This window comes from Dermacentor variabilis, chromosome 4, assembly GCF_050947875.1.
Source record: "Dermacentor variabilis isolate Ectoservices chromosome 4, ASM5094787v1, whole genome shotgun sequence".
NCBI lineage: Eukaryota > Metazoa > Arthropoda > Arachnida > Ixodida > Ixodidae > Dermacentor > Dermacentor variabilis.
This window is the reverse complement of record NC_134571.1, coordinates 210,293,610-210,315,716: the sequence shown is the minus strand read 5'-3', so window position 1 is coordinate 210,315,716 and position 22,107 is coordinate 210,293,610. Positions and strand designations below refer to the sequence as shown.

The 22,107-nt window shown below is 42.9% G+C and overlaps 1 protein-coding gene across 4 annotated transcripts in view; it reads right to left on the bottom strand.

The window, feature by feature from the left end:
- LOC142580091 (tyrosine-protein phosphatase non-receptor type 7-like) overlaps positions 1-22,107 on the bottom strand; it is a 166,977-nt gene that overhangs the window by 1,641 nt on the left and 143,229 nt on the right. For 2 of the 4 annotated variants that reach the window (XM_075690869.1, XM_075690872.1), the window contains one exon: positions 15,020-15,133. The exons of 1 other annotated variant lie outside the window; for it this stretch is intronic. In XM_075690869.1, coding sequence (XP_075546984.1) covers positions 15,020-15,133 — 114 coding nt within the window. Of the gene's footprint in view, positions 1-1,593; positions 13,284-15,019; positions 15,134-22,107 lie in introns of those variants that run through there. One more of the 4 variants, XM_075690870.1, reaches the window with a different exon arrangement.

The window sequence follows — 22,107 nt, the reverse complement described above, 5'->3', positions numbered from 1 at the left end:
GTCAAGTGGCCCATTGAGAGAAAAAGCCGGCATCTTTAGTCTGTAGCAGCAAAACAGCACCTAAATTCCCTTTGGCTGCGACCACGCCACATCATGAGTGCACCTCAATGAAGCAGAGCAGGTGAAAGGAAACACCAGTTGCTGCGATGGTGCGCCAAGTATTCTGCGAGGGGAGAGGGCATCGGCACGACGCCACATCACCCTCACTTTCAGAAGCCGGTGTTATCTATGCGTAACTTTGTGCGCAAGCTCTCGCCTACAATCCAACTGCACCTTGGTAAGGACAAATCAAAACGCACCAAGCATCTGAACGCGCTTGCTTGCCCGTGAGGAGTTCATAACTAGAAGGATTTCCCAGCGGCACTCAAATGGACATTAATGCTTTTGCATTCACAACTCTCAAGTGCTTAGGTGTCCTCGGATTTTTTCCCCAACTGTCTTACCTACCTGTAGAAGTCTACCACATCAAGCTGCATCCTGCCTAGCCAATCTCCGAATATCTTTATTGGCAGTCACTATTGCGTTTTCCTCATATCCCCGACTTGTCGCTTCAGGCGTGGTGCATACGGAGATTTTTTTTACTCACGGTACTTATAATAAATATAGCAAGTTATTACTTTCACTTGTGTTCCTTTAGGTGCCTGTTTGAAGTTTCACATAAGAATTCTCATAAATTGTCTGAGCAATTACTACTGCTTTACATCCATTGAAAACACCAGTGATCAGGTTATAATTTTATGTATCGCAGTATACATTGCGACTACCGTTTTGAAATAAAATGTTAAAACATAAAAGCACTCAAAATGAGCACATTTGTTGCAGTATAGAGAGCATTAAAGCAACACCTTTAGCTAAAAGAGTGCTCGTGCAAACACGCTGGCATCACCAATTTGTGTTTACATCTTTTTTTATAGCTGTCAGCCTATAACTGTGGTATAATGTCTCAATTTGTTGAGAATGCAACAAATAATTATGTCACCTTACCAGTTCAAAACATGAGCGCAGTGTACTGCAGCTTCAGCAGATGTGAATTGGGAGGTGGATATCGCACGGAAACCAGAGTTGGCGATGACATGGCATCGCAAACCACACATATATGCACCAATCATCCCAGCTCAATGGTTGGAGGCTACCCAATGTGTTGACACTGCCATTCAGCCCTCCTTCACACTGTGCTCCTCTGCATTAAACACAAGTAAACCTCACTGCTGTCACTTGTCTGAAAAAGCAGGTGCTCCCTCTCACCTCCTCTCCCTTCTTATCCCACTGAGTGCTCAATGGACTTGTGGCAGCACAGTTGTGCGTGTCGGTTACAAGTGGTACTGCATGACCACTACTTTTACTTTTCATAACATACCGAGCCTCTATATCGAAAGATGCACCGCACTTGAAAATTTCGTACTGGCTCGATTAAAAAAGAATTTTTTTCATATTCTTCAGGTTTCACACTGCAACTAGTAGGATGACAGCTACTGATTAGAGAAAAAAAAAAAAAACGAAATTGTCCTGTTCACACTCATTTAGACATGTTTCCATAATGCACACTAGTGCCTGCAGTTGGCAGCTTGAAACAAGGAAAATACACAACACAGCTCAGTGTTTTGGACATCTTGTATTTTATTTCCTTGAGCAACTCTTTTTCATAGTGCAAAAAACTGCTGTGCTTTGCCAACAATGCCTTGGTGACCCCACCATAAGACAATGAGGGAAAAGGGGCAGTTATTCTCGAGAAAAAGTATCCTGTCAACCTCCTGACTAGCACAAAGTCGCATTCCTGCACACTCGCTCTCCAAACATAAACATGCACCTACACAGCGTACTATGATGACAAAATTGCAGAAAGCCATGTCAATACACACAAACTCTCTCAAGCAAATACCACAATAAACTGTTGCTCCTAAACATTACTGCATATTTGACACAAAACAAAAGAAAATCTAGCACGGCTACCCAGCAAATGGTCTAACAGACTACATCGGTATAGCTTCCTTACAAAGCCTAACCAGACTCGTGAGCCCATTTGTTTTGCAAATGTTTTGCTAGAAGAGGATAAACCTGTCAGATTCAACACAAGTTTGTAGAAACCGATAAAACCTACGTTTACCACGGTCACAATGTCGTCCCCAGTGCCAATGCAAATCACTTGACAAACAGACAGTTCAGAGTGCATGACAGGTCAATTACATACAGGTATGTCAACATTCCATTGTACACTGATCAACTCGAATAGTATTCCAACGTAATATACTTGTTGTGCTTCTGTTGGTGCAAGCAGCTTCAAGAGGTGTGCATAGTGCTCAATAAGACTTATATGTTTGTGGCACCTAGCAAAGTAAGCATGCCTTTTCTCAAATTATGTTTCCGTCTCAGTTCAACAATTGACCAGAACACAATTACAGTGACATGACAAGTACTACATACCTCACAAGTAAAATTTTAATTGAAAAATGCCACGTGTACACACACACACACACACACACACACACACACACACACACACACACACACACACACACACACACACACACACACACACACACACACACACACACACACACACACACCAGAAGTGCTTGCACATAAAGTGAAAATAAGTTCCAGTTGCAGGTTATATGCTTGTCATGTGGCTGTCAGAATGGGCTAATTGGTTCGACATAGCACTACACTAATTTCCAATGCAAGGATGTGACAGCAGAATGTTTTGACTTATCTTGTCTGCTCACACCTTTACACTAGAGATAAATGTTAGGCTTGACTAGTGAAATGCACTTCTGCAATTCCAGACTCTCGCCATGAACCGAGTCTGGTAGAGTTAGAAGATACTCAAAACAAGGGAGAAGCAATGTCACCTGAAGTTCCCACATTAACTGCTCCTGACATTATAATTCTGAAAACACCTGCTGGTAAATAGCTATGAGTTTAATGACAAAGAAGGAGTAAACTGCATTCTGAAGGTACTGAAGAATCGACTTGCAGAGTTTTAACTTTTTCTGGATAACAGCAGCCATAAAATGCACAAATCATTTCAAATATGCAACATCGCACAAACATACTGGTGGTGCAGTTTGGGCACGAAATTCAAAAAAGTAAAAAACAGCCCCTCATTCTTTCCACTGTTAACCAACCTTTCTCCAGAATACTTTGCAAGACTAAACAAATTTAGTGTTGCTGTTTAGTGCCTCTTTAAAGAACTCGTTAAATTTCAACCAATCAACCTGTCCCGTCATGATATTGCAACAGATTGTCGTGCTTGTTAATCCTCTTTTGGTCATCCTTGCGACTTGCTATGTCCCTCACAGGCGAATAAGGCACACACATGCAAAGTTAAATAAAAATACTTGCCAGATGAGTGTTGCCTCAGGTAAGGCTCATGCGTATGTGCAACACATGACTTAATCTCATTGACTATTATTCATGGCATGAAGTGTACAAAACGTCTACAAAAGGAAGTAATTCCGTATGTTTTGCAAAGCTGCCTCCTTGTACCACTTGCTCAGCTTTCTGCGATTCTAACCAACTAATGTAACTGTCACTGCAGCATGAAATCAAAGACATCTGTGTTTTTATGAATACAATGACCGTGCAACTTCATGTGTTGTCAAAGTGTTGTTAAATATGGGAGTGATTGAGTCGTAAATTTCAAGGGTAATTGGTTCTCAACTGCTGATGTGATCAACCGCTCCAGCAGCAGAAATAAAAACATTTATTTAAAACATGGTTGGTCATTAAACAAAAAAACAATCAACATTTTTTTCCTACATGCAACTATTGCCGTATTAACTGAGGGCTCTATATGGAGTTGAGCCTCTCCTATATAGCATTTTATCAAGGCAATCAGTAACACTAGTTTTAAGCTGACTTGGGCTGAGTGCTTTCACCTAGTTCACCAGGATTTTTCAATTCAAGGAATGCTAGTTTGGCACATTGTCTTGTGTGAGAGTTTTTACATGACTGAATTCATGCAACCAGAATTGGAGTGCTCATTTACACCATCAACTGCTGTCCAAAATGAGGAAAGCATCCTCAGGGCTAGTGCATCCAAGCATCGTCATCAACGTTGAGAACCAACTCACGACTGCTTTCTTTCATTTGTTATTAAATTCAGCTATCTGGAAAAAGTATATGGAAGTATGTATGAGATTTACTATATATTTTCTTGGAATGAGAAATTTTTAATTGCATTCTGTTGACAAAAGATAATTCATTTAGACTGCATGGTTGTGGCAATGTACGAAAAGATTGGAGAAGTGGACGCCATTCCAATTACTGTTATGTAGTAAACCAATTCTTTGTATGTTGATGCCACTATGCAGTCTTCGAGCCCTTTCGACCACAGGCACCGTGTTGCCACTCTTACCGAGTGCAACTGCACATGACCGTTTTGTGCACCACCGGAATGCGTCCAAAAGTCGGGCTTGCAAACCTCATCCTCAGCAGCAGAGACAAAAAATGTTCAAGCTGAGCTATGATGAGAAAAGTTCTACTCGAACAAAGAAAGTGCATTCTCTCAAAAGGAAATAACAATAAAGTATCATTCAAGGTGACACTTACACAGGTGCTATGAATCTTCCTGATAATTCATGTGCCATAGATCTATAATTGAAAGTCAACGCAGGAAAATGTAGTATCATTGATTGCACTCTACTTGAAATTTGAAATTGAAATGTTACTTGTCCTGTCAATTAAAAGCACTGCTAACCACACTATCAACTGCTGTTCAGTTTGTGGTTAGGCTAACACAAATTCAACCATATAGTAATATTGATTAAACAAGACTTGAAGGTTGCTTTATTCTTTTTATGTCTGTGCATTTATTTGCATGAAAAGATTGCTTATTAGCAAAAAATAAAGGGGTAAGCTTTCCTACGTCCATACTGCTGTATTTGTGACATCCCATTCAAAATGTGCAATTCTTATGCAAGAGGAGCCCACAGAAGGTGCCCTATTTACATTTTTTAATTTTCTATACATTGTAAAATCTTTTTCATAATAAATAGTTAACAACCCTCAAGTAGATGCTGCCAAAATCTATGAAGGAGCCAGTCTGGGAACTTGTGAAAAATTATGCATCCATTCACATAACACACTGGTATGTTAACATTTACAGAAGTGTAGTCCACCAACCAAGCTTGGCCTTCAGTGTAGCCCAAGGGTGTGAATTTTTGGTTCCTGAAATTTTAAAGTCAACCTGCCAGTGCAGCATTCATACTGGAGAGCTGTTTGCTGGAGCTAGAACGTTCAGCACCTCAGTGAATGCAAACACTACCTCCTGATAAGTTTAGCCATGCACTTGAACAGACTGTGGGAAGGTTATACAACCAGGACCATCAGGGATATTGACAAAACAGCGTCTCTTAAACCTCTTTGTTTCATTAACAGATTTTTTTGTACTTGGAAGGTTTTGACAAACAAATTTTCAGCAAGAGATGTGACTGCAAAAATTTCACACACACACGTCACATCACACGCGGCTCCAAAGGGTCCAAAAATTCCCTCTCGGGATCTGCGACAGAATGTCTCGATGACAAGGTCAACAATCGGGTTCACAACAGCGCGAGCTTTCTTTCTTCATGCATCATGTCAGGTGGCAAATGACCACCCCTGGAAAGTGCTGAGCATCAATGAGCTGGCACATCATTCATTCTACAACACTGCAAATGCGTCAAACTCAATGTGTGCTTCCAGTCGAGCCTTTTCCCTTCTACAAATATGTTTGTCTTTGTATCCCACTCACACAATATGAACAGTTTAAAAAGCAGGTGTCCGTTTTTGTCAGCGGGCAAAGGTGATCTACCCAAGACACTCGATACCATCACACTTTCATGGATACAAATGACACACACAAGACTAAAATGCAAATAAATGGAAGTGGCAGAAAGAAAACAAGCTTCTAGGCAGAACATTTTGACAACACTGGGAAACTATCTGAACCAACATTCAGTTATGGACACTTAAACAGCATGGCATTGGTTGAGTTTAAAAATGAATGAATGATTAGAAAAAAAATGAAGAACCGAGACAGAGACGGCCAGTCTCACCCACTCCTTTGTAGCCACCAGTCATGCGGTGACTCCAGTCAGATTGGAAATTACTTGCCACTATGAGCACTTCGCTTCATTGAGTGCCATTTTAATGGTCAAGTGCTGCACAGCAACACAAAATGTCATACAGCCTTCAGAGTAGCGATGACTGGGCGGCAGGAAAAGCAACTTAAATGATTATTAGCTTGTTATAAGGGAGCCATTAATGTTGCTTTATACAATGAAAAGCCCATCTTAAACGGTGCTGACACACACTGCACGAGCAGTGGCACCACTACAAATCAGCAGAATGACACGACGATGGAAGCTACCAGACATTGAACATGCTAAGTGGGACCATAATACTTGTGCCAAAATATCAGGCTGCTCATTCTTTGCAGCTTTTGTTTGTTACTCTCAGAACTTACTGTCCAGACTATGTACACCTTAGTGGAGCCAGGCCAAGTGAAATGGTTTCACCATATGCACTCATCTTTTAGTGCACCCAGCAGAGGATGGGGCTGCCTTTTCTCATGCGACAGCATCTAAATGACAGCCACACCAAGCAGCCTAACCCAGTGTAGCACTAAATTTGCCTGAATTACAGAGGTGGTAGGTGCAAATACTATCTCACCTCCTCCTTGCGGTAAAGTGAATGCTACAGTTCCCATAATAGTTAAAAGCTGGGGTTAGTCGTTTTTCGTGCAAGAAAGAACAGGACAGATGCACTGTGCTGTTCGTATTTCTGCCATGTCAGGTGCGCTGTTCACCATGTTTGGATATGGTTCACATCAGGTGAGCAGGAGTGAAAACAAACCGCTTGCATCAGGTAGAAAGGAGAGCTTGGCCATCACGTGTCCTTAATCCATTTGTAATTATTCCATTCAACTAGCATTACAAGCTGGATGATTAGTGATAAGACATTGCTGGCTGATACAACCTGCAATTTTCACTGCACAGAGCTCACGAAATAGAGTTGTTTGGATGTTAGTTGTGCTTACAAACAGGCTTCTCAAAGGGTTTAAGACTGGCCACCATGCACAAATGTAAAAAAAATGTAACTACATTTATGGAACTACTACACATCTCTTTAATACAGCTACTACACAATGTGCTAGAAGATGAGGGAGTTTCTGTTGCTTTAGAATGATTGCATAACAGTAAACTCTGGCATATGAATAACATTTCAGGCATATGAATAAAATTTTACCCATTTCACTCTCCAACATAATGACATCAATTGAGGCAATGCTCTCATCGGAACCACGTAACATCTAAACAGAAGCAGCTTGTTTTCTTCAGGCAGTTCACAATGAAGCACCAAGGCTCTTCTGATGCAAGCTTGGAAAAACATGCATCACTCACTCAAGATGTTAATCCATTTCAAGCACACAAGTTCGCTCACTTGTAGGCCACCACAGAGCGAGAACGTCCACTGCTGAGGTCCCTTTGGGAGCAGTTTTTGCTTGGTGTAATGCACGTGCCGAAATAGGCACAAAATACTTGCAAGGAAGAAGATAGAAAAGCCTTAGGCGCACAACAGGACTCATGAAAAATGCTCCTACATGGAACAAGCCCCATCAAGCATTGAAAAAAGTACATTTGAAGTAGAGAGTGGGATGGTGAATAAGATTTGCTGTGGGTGGTTGAGTGGCTAGAAAAACACTCGCTCTGTTTTTATGAAGATGTGCTCCAGCAGTTTGCTGAAGTGAAATGTGCACAGCTCACAGGCACAGCATTGTGTGCCAAATGGCAAAAAAAATGAGGGACAAGCGCTGTCCCCTTGTTGACTCATTGGACAGTTTACTAATCAGAAGCAGAAAAAGAAAAAAAAGGGGGGGGGGGAAGAACACAAATTCTAACTGGCCATACATTTATAATATGTGTGCATCATAAAGGACTGGTCACCAGTGCTGAACCTTAGCAAAGCTGACAGTACACGTATGAACATTGATAAGACCCGAGAGAATTTTGTTTTAATGCTGCGTCTATGCATACTAGGTGACAAGTGGACGTAGCATTACCTGTGTGAAACAAGGACATTCAAAATGAAGCATAGCAACTGATGAAAGGTTAAATTCTCAAAACTAGTTTCTACTTGAAGACTATTTTTTATCTCCTACCTTGCTTTCTATTCCAGCATCTTCACTAAGCCAACCCTGTTACTTCCTTTGTTGTGATAAGTTATACTGATATGAAAATAAATTCTAATAAATCACTTGTAAATCAGTACCATACATAAATATAAACTGGCTGCCCTGTATAAAAAAAGAGTATGTGTTAATATGTGAAACAGTGCACAGAATCAAATATTTATAATTGAAATCGACAAGCAAGAACTGCACTTCCCTGCATAAAACTCTATAAATAAACTAGAGCCAGATTCTGGGCGCAAACCTGAGATTGTGTCTTAAAGTTACAACCCTGGCAAGAGCATATATAACAGCTCATCAAAATGAACAGTAATCTCTTTCATACCAAACTGATGATAACAATCATATCAATATGTGCATGTGCACGATACATGGCCATTCTGATACATTCCCATTTTGCCTTGCATGCAAAATGGGAGCTTACAACCAAGCAATTGTGCCAACAAAGAAATACAGGTAAAAAAAAAAAAGAACTTCCGCACAAATGTCAAAACAATAAATATGTTGAGTCAATGCAAGACAATATAACCAGGAAGTGGACATGAAAACCACAGCAGAACTTGGCCAACCCTACAGCTCCTGAATTTCAGATGTGAATCGGGGCATCCATCAAAGGCCTTTAAGCAGGGACATGCTCAAAGTTATCCTTTATGCAGCTGTAAATATTCTCTTCAAGAACTGAAGGCGAGCAAGACAGGAATGTCTAGTCTGACAACAAAATATGGTTGTGAACTGCCTCTGTCAAGGCCACTGCAGCTATGATTATAACTGAGTTTATATTCCTAATTAAACCTTGGTCAGAGCTAAAACAGGCAGTGACCTGTATTTTTATACTAGCAACATTAAAGATATAAAGAATGTTTGCTTACTACCACTTTGTTTTTGCTGAAATTTCTTAACAAGCTTGCATCTTTAGTTCTGCATTGTTCAATGAAAAACTTCGTTTTTGATTGCCTGATTTTTCCAGACTCAGTGGCATAACCAGCCCAGTTCTCTACAGCAGCTCACTTCTGTGACAATTTCTTTTTTTCTCTGGACAAACGATGCAAGCAAAGATGTCGAGGGGGTTCACCAAATGGTGTTGACCAAAACGAGTGGTTGTGCTGCACAATATTAACAACAACGCGCCATTAAATGCAATATGTTTACTTAAAGTTGGAATGAAAATGCAGGTCACTACTGCCAGTGGAGTCAATTCCTTAGCAGATTTTAAATAAGCCAATATATACCTCGCCAATGATGTAAAAAAAAAAAAGTAATTTTGCTGGAATGCTAGCACTAAGTTGAGGCTGTGCAAGTTACAAGTGTCCATTTTCCAGATCCCTCTGGTAAGCTTTCCAACCCTTTTAAGACGTGTTGGTTGCAGACTCTTTGGGGCCATCTCAGCTATGCGTGGCGATGAAACAAGGGCTATATTCACCATCAATAACTTTTGGGCATGCTTTCATATTTGCATAGCTTAGTGCCTAAGGCAAGGCATCCCTGCAATAATGAGAACTCTGCTCACCAGCCAAGTCTGCTTGGTGATAGCACCAAAAGTAATCAGGCCAGAATACAACCCCAGTGTTTATCCACTGCATAAGGGAAACAGTGACACCTTGTGCAAGCCGTCTGCTTCAAAGCCAAGCTCTATAAAGGGACGTTCATTTCCAGTATTCATGCACTTTCTTTAACAGTGGACTACACTGTACGTCAAAGTGCCTTGCACCTGACTGGTATGTGATAGCTCTGGCCAGAATGCACCCACTCAAGAACCAATGAGCATTGAAAAAAATCCAAGCAACCAGAAAACAGTTTCAAAATGGTACGTGCAACAAAACCCATGTGATAATATAGTTAAAAATAAAAAAAATAAAAAAGTTGGGCAATACTGTTCATGAGAAAGATTGTGCTGGTTCTACGAAATCTAGGAATGAAAATTATAACATGGCACTTCATTGTTAGCATTATGTTGGAGAAAGAATAAGAAAGGCTAGCTGTGCGCAACAAATGTGATAGGCATGAGTAAGAAGGTCAATTACTGACAAACTGTGATGAAGTGGTGGTAAGAATAATCAGTGTTGAAGACATGCAACTTTTGTTTCACAGAAGCAACAGTTTAGCAATAACAACAATATCATGCAAGCATTTCAGCACAGGTATGTGTATGTCTTGGTGCTGATGCAGCCTGCCAAATCTGAATTCTTTTTAGGTGAAGAAGGCTTCACTATCGCACATGGTGCACATGTACTTCAAACAAAGCTCATACAAAGGAAAGAGAAAAAGAAAATACTGCTGTATTCAAAATGTGAAAAAAAAAAAAACAAATGTGAATGGCTTCTCTCAATATTTTCGAGTAATCTTGGAACACCGATTTCTTGCTTGTCCATAATAACAGTCAAAATTCTAGGCGTCTCAGTGACAACTCTCCAGTTATTAGGAATTCACTCTCCAGTTATTAGAAATTCAAGACAGAATCACAATTTTTGCTGACCAGGATACACAACAATGGCAGACGTTAGGATTCGCACATGCAAGTATTAATTAAACAATTTTCATTCCTTAACAATTTAGCAAACAAATGTAGGAGCACCTTGTAATTACAGAACTGACTTTGAACCATACACAAAGCCAAGCCATTAACTGGAAACATTGTCTTGTGAAATGCAGACTTCGAAGGTGCAATGAAATGCACTTCTGTTTCATTTACCAAGTCTCTGCAGTGGAAATGCATCATAGTGACCAAAAACTGCATTAGGCACAATTTCGTGAAAATGGTTATTTACAGCAATGTCAATTCTGCAAACTTCATTAGCAAAATTTAGTCAATTAGCAAGTACATTAATAATTATCCCACAAATTCTGCCTTTTGCCAATGCTACCTCTTGGCCAGCAAAAATTGTCACTTTGAATCAAACCCCACCCTTTTTAAAAATCGGAGATAGTCACTGCTGAAACACGTGATATTACAAAACAACACCACAAGCTTTTATAACTTGTGCCTTTGATAATTGCATTTGACAACACACAATTATGTGACATTCTTCATTAACTGTTTCATTATAAAGTTGGCCAAAAGATCATTCAATGAGCCTAATAAACAATACTGCAAAGTGCTCCCTGCAAAGGTGATGTTCATAAACAATTCACGGGATGCCTCCTGGTGGTGGTTTCAAGTAAAAATTATCCCCTTGTGCTAATTAGACAGCACATATTGCCTTGTGAGCTTGCAGGCTAATGTACATGCACCAGTCACCATTCAGCAACAGCAGAAAAATGTGCCACTGAAATGAAACGTCTCTAAAATATTTGGACAAACTCTGCAATTATTCTTTATGAGCCAAACAGGAACATTAAAAAGAACATGTATATATACATATCCAAACACCGACCCTGTCATAAGCTACGTAGCACTTTTGTGTGAGCAAGTAGGTGCTTCATTTAAACCAAGAATACGCTTTGACACGTTGAAATGCATTTCTTCAGCAGGATACGCTTGGTGCAAAGTGAATCACTTGACACTCGAGCTACAGCTCATTATTTTGCAAAGCATAACCAAAGGCTAACCAGTATGAAATCAAACCTCGTATCTTCAAACAAGAACAGTGAAAATGAAAACATGACAATTTCATCCAGAGCTGAACCGCTGCTGGAACAAAAGACAGCCGATGGGAATTTTTTTCTCTTGTGCGCAAGCTAAAATGACTTGACCAGAAATAGTGCCCCGTCTCCCTCCACATTTTTTGCCAGCAGCGTTTGCTTGAACAAGCATTTCCAAACAATTGCAGAGAGGCTGCCCTTTCCAGGCACTGGGCAATACTGTTGACAACAAGAGCGGTAAAATCGGTAACAGCACAGGTTGGTGCACAACTTCCAAGAAACAGGAACAATGCAAAACTGCAAGGGGAAAAATGAGAAGAGCCAACTCTCCACATGACAATGTACCTTGCTGGCCATTAGTTAAGCCCATGCTTTTCAGCCTCATTTTTATCTCCCACTGCTGTTCCTACTCTGACTTGTTTGCATGCAGGTCATTGCACAGGTGTGCCAGCTCCTGAATGCCAAACCTCTTTATTATGAAGTAGCATATGACATGAAAATAATTTCATTATATCTGACATGCATTATAAGTATACGTACTAATATCGTCCAAACAAAAAATTCTTGAATTTAGGTTCACTTTGTTAAATTTGACAATATGCTATATCCATGTCTGCTATATGGAGGTTGAACTGTAATCGCTGTTCCTTCAACACAAAATCATTGCATGTCGATGCTTGTTGCACTTTCTTTTCCTGTCTCTTGGGATTCTGCATTGTTCACGTTGAACAACAGTGGTGTGTATTTACTCTGGCAACACAAATAGCCACACACTGAACAACGTGCCAGTAACAATTGATGAACAGTTAACTATGACGAAGCATGCACATCTTGCCAGCACTGATTGGCCCTTGTGACTTCTGGCACCCAAATGGCGAGGTCACCCACAATCGTTAACAGTTACGCCCCATCACATCACCCTGAATATCACTTGTGCCCTTTGTACACTAGTATACCACCACACTTATGACACCAGCACAGCCAGAAAAGTTCTTTGTGCCCACAGTTTCACACATTCGATAAGAGAGAAAGCACATACACACACTTGCGAGAAATAAAAAGCAAAGGCATAATGAGGGATGTGGCTGAAGTGGCTAAAAGGCGCATTCGACAAGAGCCGAGTGCATGATGCAGTGACGCCCCAAGGGAGCAAGAGAATGTCCAAAAGCCTCATTGGCGGGCGTGGGTTTGCTGCAAGCTGGGCTTCACAATAAAGCCTTCAAGACACTGCACTTCTGCCCACCGAACGGGATCTCCCCATCACACTGATAAGCAGACGACGCACGAGTTGCCAGGCGAGAGCGACCAATGTCTCTCACTCATGCCTTCCATCGCAGACGGCAGTGTGTCTTCCCCGCTTGTTCTTGTTGTGCCATGTGCAAGAAAGTGGCAACTCATCGCAATTCCAACCAATCCATGTACCTGCCAAAGGGCGCCTCAACGGGCATCACTGTGAGGCAGCTCACGCTCAAAGAGGCAGAGTGTCCGGTGGACAAACTCGTACTGCTCGGCCGTCTGCACCATGCCGCCTCTGCAAAATTGCGGGCAAACAGTCCTTCACACAACACCGAACTATGCTGAACAAGATGGTACAACAAAGCTTCATTTTCATGAACTTCAAAGGGGACGTCAAAAGCTTGTTTCACCACGTAACTGAAGGATGTGTAAAGCAAAGAAGCCTGAAGCATTTACCATAAAAACCTGTGCATAATACTGAGCTTTGAATAAAGGGAAAATCAGACATCCACCCGATCGTAGCAATTGCTACAATTTTCCCTTTATTCATTACTTCTCTCCACCTTGCGGGTTTCCGCAGAACTACTACGTCAATTCAGAGCTTTGTTTCCCAATTTTGACAAGCATATTCTCTGTCTTGTACATTATATTTGAGCAACAAAACTATTCACATTATTCGATGCACCTAGTAATTGTTTCGGTTTTGAAACATGGTGCCAAGCATCAGGCACCTATCATAATCTTGCGCTGCATGGAAGTGGGAAAATGAAATCACAAATGCCTGTGCCCACTGTGCTGAAATGTTTGCCAAGGCCTGCATACCATGCCAGTGACCACGCCGACCATCGCCCTGTTTCCTTATTGTCAAGTTGCACAATGGGAGCTCTGTGGGAAGCACCAAGCGGTGGTGAGTAATTAAGGCTGCTGCAACTACCTCGGTGCGATAGTGGAGAGACTGAAGAGAGCAGCTGAGGCTGACAACAACAACAACAACAACAACAAAAAGAGCACTTCTTGCATGCTGCGTAACTTAAGTTACAGTTTGGTGCTGAATCAACAGGGATCTATTTGCAGCGGCTGCACGACAATCAGAAATCCAATGAAAGCAAGTGTACGGGAGCTTAGCAACATTCTCCCCAGCCGCAACCACCATATTGGCGACACAGTACAGTATCTTGTTCCGGATGCCAATCAGTCTCTTGTTGTAGCTCTGAGCAGCCTGCCACAAGGCTAGCTTTGCACTCACACAGCAGGCACAAAAATGTGACTATGACCGTCCAGCTGCAGACCCATCTACACACAGATGGTGGGCAGATGCGGAAAGAGTAGAGCCCATTACAAAAAGTTTTGGTGGCCTTCTCAATTTGCAGTTACTATTAAACTGAAAACCTCATTGTTATTCAGTACAATACAACTTCGCTATTTCTTCAGCGTCAGAGGAGAAAAAACAATAAGTACACAACAAACATTCTCCTGACAAAAAAAAATTTTTTTTTCAGACTTTAATACATGAACTGACCTGTATAATCAGTGCTGGCACATTAACTTGGTACTTCCTTCGATAAGAGCAGACTATACATGTATCGTACACCTCAGTTACTATGTACCTAAATTACTGATACCTAGCAACATAGTTATGCAATAACAGTAGACTCCCAAGCATGTGAAACATCCCCTAGTTATCTTGCACACATTTCCAAGCATTACACCTTGTGTTAAATGTCCTGATATTTGACAATAATCAATTTGACATTTGCCTTTTTTTTTTTCTTGATTCATTTCGATTCATTTCGAAATCCATTTGGTACTTCTGCCCACTTAGATATAAGCAGTCTACACTGTACTTGAGTAGGATAATTAGAGTTGGCCCTTAGCTAAGGCTTGCTTCTTAAGTTGTGATCTCGCTATGTGTTATCAGTACGGTGAAATTTTCTAAACAGAGCTTATTTTGAGATATTTCCCAGCTTTCTACATCTTCCAAGTTAACAGGGCCAACTTAATTGGCAACAATGTGACCGTGACATGACTCACCTGTCCCTACGAAGAGCACACACAGTGGCCAATACATCGACACTGTTCTCCTCTCGCAGCTGTCGGATGCCAATGCTGCTGGCCACAAAGCAGCCAGTGCGGCCAATGCCAGCACTGCACAGAGGAAACAGCAGTCACAACAACACCACAGGCAACACAGACAAGGAAGTGATTGATTGACCACTAATACATCAAAAGTTTGCTCATTCAGACCTAATTATTTTGAAATTTTTGACTATTCAAACTGAGCCAGCCAAGCTCCATAGAACTTCATATATTAAAAAGTTAACCAATTCGCTTGCAAGTTGGGTCAGCCACGGATAATCTGAACTGCTTGCCACAATGGCAAGCTCCTAGTTTGTGCTGGTGGTCACTTTACTAGCTAAGCAACAGGTGGCGTGACATGCTTTTATCTCCACTGCCATCAATCTATGCCCCGGCGACAGCTCCCTTGGATCTCAAAGGCTATGCTTTCATGAACTGCATGCACCGGAAGAAATTAAAAGAGGTGAACTCACGTAAAGACCAACATGTTAAGTTTATCCTTGTAAATGGTTAGTTGCATCAACACCGACAGTGGAGCATATGGCCAATGTGGCCTGTCGAGCAACTTCCTAGTCGTAAAGTTGAGCAAGCGAGATAAGCTGCGTCATTTGTTATAATTTTTGTTGTGTCAGTGCCTCGTTGTGCGTGCTTTGTGGGTCATTTCTGTCACAGCGACCAGACCTACACTGTGTGCCGCCATGTCTTTGTCGTGTGTCGTATACCAAAGGCTAGTGGACCTGAGGGGAATGATCACATTCCTGTTTGGGTACAGGCTTCATATCTGCTAACAATGCATGGCCGGAGACAACACCCATGCCTTCTACACTCACATTATCAGTGATTAGGCCAAACTTTGCCGGCACACAAAAGTTTGTGGCCGCACGCCTAGACATGCACAGATGGTGCGGGACAGATTGTATATGTTGAATCATGGCACGAGCACAGATTCCTCCAGACAAATATTGGTGCTCTGGCACCCTCACAAAATATAAAACAATGTCTACCAAGGCGAAAATAGTGAGCCAAAAGGGTGCACGTCTTTAAGGTCCAAACCACCATTTTTCCCTAGGGAATGGCGGTTTGTATGCGCCACACTGTATATTACATTACATATATTGTACGTGTGGTAAGTATGCACCACAGGAAATGCCCAAGGACTCGTAGATAGTTTGATGATGTCCTCAGTGAGTATTTCCTTGATTTCCATTTGGATTATGCAGCGTTTAGTTGCAGACAATTGGCAAGGATGCCTATGCCTATGGGTGGGACTGACATCCCCGGTGTCAATGCGATGTGTCACAACTTTTGTCTGGCTGAGATGGGGCGAAGCAAAATCGAAGACATCGCTGTAAGTGCCTAGCAAGTGAAGGTCGGCAGACTGAGCAGCAGAGAAATCTGGGACAATTATTGCATCAAAATGGCCGTCAAATAAGTGGGCATCAGGGCATCCAGAAGACTTCAGAGCATCGGTACAGTAAGGGCCAGAGGGTCGTGTGCGTCTAAAGGCACTATGCTGACCACCTTATACCTTTGGGATGCAACCATGGTGTGCATCCAAGTTTCAGAATAGGGATACATGCCCAGTTCACAGAAACAGTCACAAAAGAGTGAGGGAGGGCTACACGCCTTGCAAAAAGCGCTTCTAGGGAAGGTGAGATCATGTAGTTGCCGGGGGATCCGAGGTCAATGCGACATACATCGTGGTAGCTGCCTGAAGGAAAAAAAAAAAAAAAAAAAAAACACCACCACCACCAACAACAAAAAAAAATCTTGTCGAAACACAGACGCGGTGGTGACTCGGTGGCAAAATCGGGCATAGAAGGGAGTTCTAACTGCAGAATGCCAAAGGAGCAGTTGATAAGGGCAGATTGGGTACTCAGGAAGTCATGGCTAAGGATGACTTCATGTGGATGGGCACTGGTGCAGAACGGTGAATAGAACTGAAATCTGGTGGCTATCGAAGCTCACACAAGCAGTACACATGCCAACGACGCAACATGTACCACCGTCGGCAATACGAACGACAGGTGACACGGTGGATGTCTGAACCTTGTGGAGATGATGAGAAAGATGAGCGCTCATCACCGATAATTGCACCCCTGTGTCTATGAGCGCTCAAACAGACATGCCGTCCACTTCTATGTCCAAAAGATTTTGTCGGGTGGTCAGGGCCAACAGAGGATTTCCATGTTGGTTTGCCAATGCAGCATTACTTACGAGAGCTGCACTGGTCAGTTTTCCGAAGAGGGACAGCAAAGATATGACGACAGCAAGCAACGGGTAATCGGTGAGTGAGAACGGTGCTTCTGTGGGGACTGCGAGCGGTGGTCGTAGCGTGGAGTCAGAGCAGGAACATCATAATGCAATGGGCCATTGCAAGCATGAAAGGGCGAGGACTGGCTGTCTTCCGGGTGGTAAGTTTACGCGGGACGAAAAGACGAAAGCCGACAATGCAACAATGGCGGGAAATAAGACCTATCCCATTTCAGTTAAAGCACATTAGCTTTTCACGTGTGCGCTGGCTTGGGTGGTGGTATCTGAGGTAGGTCGATTGTGGGCGAGGAGGTGGAAAAAAATTGCCGACCGCAGGGCTACTTACAGCACAGATGAGACGGATGCCTGCGTTTTCAGATTCTTCGCATATGACAGCTTGAATTGAAGATACTGCTGGCGGGACTCATCGTAAGAACAGGCCTGAGGAACCAATGTAGACACTGCCTCAATCTCGTGCCGGACAAGACACAGTAAGCTTTTGGCACCAGGCAGCTGGACGTCTTGACGCGATGAGGTAGCGGTGGTATTAAGGAGCCGAGTGAATTGTTGCGAGACACGATGGCTCTTTGCTTCTTCGAAGCATTGGCACTGTCTTAGAATGTCATTGACGGCCGAGCACTCCTTGTATATGAGTAAATTAAGAACGTCGTTGGCAAAGCCTTGAAGTATGTGGCTGACTGCCAGGTTCAGGCAAGTTGTTGTTGACCCGCCGACACAGCGATAGTACATCTTGAATGTACACAACGTATGGTTCAGCAGATGTTTGGGCCCGGCACGAAAGTTCCTTCTTGGCAGCTTGTTGGCACCCAACTGGCTTCCCAGAGTTCCTGCAGTTTTTGCTTGCAGGTGTCCCAACTGGTCAATTTTCCTTGTGTGTTTGGAAACGCACACGGTCCGTTCCCTTGAGGTAATAGATGATGTTAGCCAGCATTATTAGTCGGGTCCCACCGGTTGTTCCAGTTGGCTTGTTCTTATTCGATTAGCCAATCTTTGACGTCTATGGTGTCAGTGCTGGAGAAGGTGCTAGGGTCTCGGAGTTGGGTCAAGACAATAGGCGTTGCGGTAGCCAAAGTCGAATCAGCGGGCCTCTCAATCGACATGGTCGCATGGTCCACAAGATGTCCGCTGTGAAGTTCCACGATGTGCTCCTGACATACCCCGCACTTCCACCAAAATGTTACGGGAAGATCTACAGAGAAGGGGGCTTATTTATTTTATGCACAAGGGGGCTAAAAGTAGGGCAGCAACAACAAAGATGGTGGACAATAGATCTCACTTTGTCCCCCTCTTGTCCGCTCTACACTCCAGCATCATCTTCTATATCTGTAGGACAACTGGCTCATAACAATATGGTTACAACTACATTCTATAGTGCCATTACTTATGATGACAATGTGTCAGATTATAAGATACAGCTCAGACCACTTACAATGTAACAGTTTATATTAAAAAAAAATTTTTTTTCGTTCTGTAATATCTTGGTAAACAACCACTCCCTTCTGTAACGCCCTACGGGCCTTGAAGGTATTGAAATAAATAAATAAATAATAAATAAATAGTGCAGACAGGACCAGATATAATGCAGCCTTTTCAGATGTAAAAGCTGGCCCATGCTGTCATCCGGCTCATCCATGCTAAGGATGTTGTTGAAGGGAAGAACGCGTTCTCATTAAGAACGAGGGGAACTGGGTTTATTTACAATATCTACATAAAAAGTGGAGAACGTTACATTTCATCAGTCTAGCATGCCTGAAAATGAAGCACACCGAGGAGCTGGAAATGTCTGCTTAAACCCCCTCTGTCCTCCCTAGATACCTAGGCCAGGGAAAACTGCCGTCCAACCTTTGTCCAATCAGAGCGGCCAAAGTCGTCGAAGGACTCCCCTTTGAGGGTGAGGCTTCACTCACTCACTCCTGCACTTTTGTTTCACTGAACACACTGAAAGGAGTGAGGCAATGTAAACAGGCATGGTCATGCTTGAATCAAGCTGGCATGTCTTGGTTCCTGAGATAACTCCGCAGTCAGCTGCCACATCAGTCAAACAACCGGGACAATTACTGGAGTCCGTGGGAGAATGCGGTAGAATACCCTTTTCTAGGAGTTTTCTTGCTCCAATTGGTCCGTGAAGGCGACAGCAAGCCAACTAATAACACTCGATCCGCCGAACGTGTCTCACCTTGCAGCGCCGGTGGTCTGTCTGAAGGAGATGCACTGTTGGCTTCACAAAGTGATTCATTGCAGCGGGCTAGGAGAGGCCACTACCCCCACTGGCCTATCGTAACATGGACTCCTGTTTATCTTCCCACAGAACTCAATGTAGATGCATACTGCTTATAGTAGAGCCGCGCAAGACAATATACTAGTTATAATGCGGCTGCAGCGAAATCACGCAGACAAGCGAGCAAGCTGGCACGCTTCTTATCAATGAGGTGCCCCGGCCACACGGAGAGCAACGAGGTTGGCGCAGAGGAGGAGGAAGAGGGGGAGTGAACGAACAAACGAGGAACGGAGAAGAAGGAAAAAGAAAAAAAGGTTGACGGCAGTGTGCTGGCTACTTGGTCGGTGGTTTCAGTGGCCAAAGTTGCAATTTGGTGCAAAATCAACAAAACACTTAGCGGTGGCTGTACGGCACTCGATAGCAGAGGAACCACTTTGCCAATGAAAGTGAAGGGACATCCCAGTCATTTACTTGGATATCTGGACACATGCGGCTGCTTTATTTACATGTTTAGCATGCGCGCAGCCTTTGAAAAATAGTGTTCTGGTTATGTAGTGCAGTACAGCTTACAGTGCGGAAATTCACAACTCTGGCGACTTACAGTATAAGCAGTCTGCGCTGTATACAAAAAGAACTGTCAAATATTCAAAAGTGCCATAATTAAACTCAACTGGTATTCAAGCGATTCACAGAATGTTTACATAAGTAATCAAGCAATATTGTTACGTGAACGAGGGATCAAGACTGGAGACTATTTACAAAGTATATTTACAAAGGATAATGCAGCGCTGGCCAGTTCAACCGACAGCTCGAGAGCCAGAGAGCGCTCGTCGTCTTCGTTGGAGCGCCCGTGTGCATCGACCACAAGAAGCACGCAATGTGCATGTATCAATATTTATCCATCCAAAGCTGAGACATAACTTGGGCCAGGTACAAGTTCAATATGTTGTCAACAAACAACATGGCTGACACAATGAAGCACAATAAATGTACCCAATGTTGTGTCATCACTGATGGGGTCTAACACACAGCAGCTTTGTATTAAAAAAATTGGAGACCAGTTAAGCATTGCGAAACTTCTTATATGTTATTTTTTTGTTCCTATATATTTGTTACTTAGCTCTTTCAGGGTCAATGATGTAAATATATGGCGGTGCAAACATGTCCAAAAATGGCAACCTCATCTTGGAACGCCGCCGCCAGCCTCTAGCCACGGCGTGACTAAGTCGACTTTGTGTCGGGAACAATACGCACGTCCTCCACTCTCCGTTGCTTCAGCTAGGATGCGTTTGACGAAGCAGGCTTTGTGCCGAAACCGCCACCGTTACGCTCTAGCCTCGTCGCCGTTGTGATGGAATGAGTTCGGCGGGCCAACTATTGTCACCGAACTCCACAACGCAAACCTGATCTGCTACGGGTGGGGGAGTTGCCGCGGGAACGTCGTCGTAGGCTCCTTCCCACACGCCGACTAAGATGCAAGACAATGTGCTACCCGGGTGTGCTATCCAGGTCGGCTCCAAGTTCTACGAAGCCCCTCTGACATCAGCTCCGGGCCATGCACCTGTCTGTGTGTGTAAGCCGTCCCGGGGAGAGGCGGCGTGTTTACAATGACTGGACGAATGTTTCCGTCCCCTTGGAATCAAGAGGGGACCAAGTGCTTATAAGCAGCGACTGTCGGCTGCTAGAGTGTGCTCGTCATCGTGCTCTGTGCTCTAAATGTACTCGTGAGCTGTGTGCTGTATGTTCGTCTTGCGGGCTCCGTTTGGGAGTCACGCATAGACTGTGTAAATGTATCTCTTGTTCAAACTGTAAATAATGTAAATAAATCCTGCTCGCCTAAGTCCCAATGAAGAGTCTACGACAGCTATGTCCCTACAGCTACGACTGTCAAATCTTACACTCTGCACACTAGTGAACCAAATAAATTACAATACCATCTACATAAATGATATTAACTTTATCCTGTGACAGGTGCACAAATTTGGCAGTAGTGAAGAAAATGCCGATAATGACCAGTGATAGATATCTTGATTAGAAAGTAGAATACGTGAAATGACAATATCTTGATTAGAAAAGTGAATTAAGAAAATTGGTGAAAAATTATGCATAAAATTCAGAGCGGAAGCCCAGAAAACATAAGATATGAGCACTATTTATCATCTGAAGCATTATTCAGGAAACACCGGCTAATGCAGCAGAAAAAATTGCTTATTACTACAGCGAAGCTGACGGCCTCTTGTTGGTCAGCATTTTTCGTGTCGTCATCCGTGGGAAAAGATGTTGGCCCATCCCCGAGTTAGATCAATACAGGGCCGACCAACGGTGGATGGAGATGATGCAGGTTTGAAGCACTCCGCAAAGTGAAGCAAAAGGTGCATACATTCTTTGGAATCACTCATGCAACATACAGAACAGTATTCGTTTCGATAAAGGACAAGCACAAAACAAGCATTCGAACAACATAACTGATGATAAGGCACTCCCGATAATGTGAAGCATGTAGCACTCCCTGCATACGTTTCCCGGTAAAGATTACTGCCATGGTGACGGC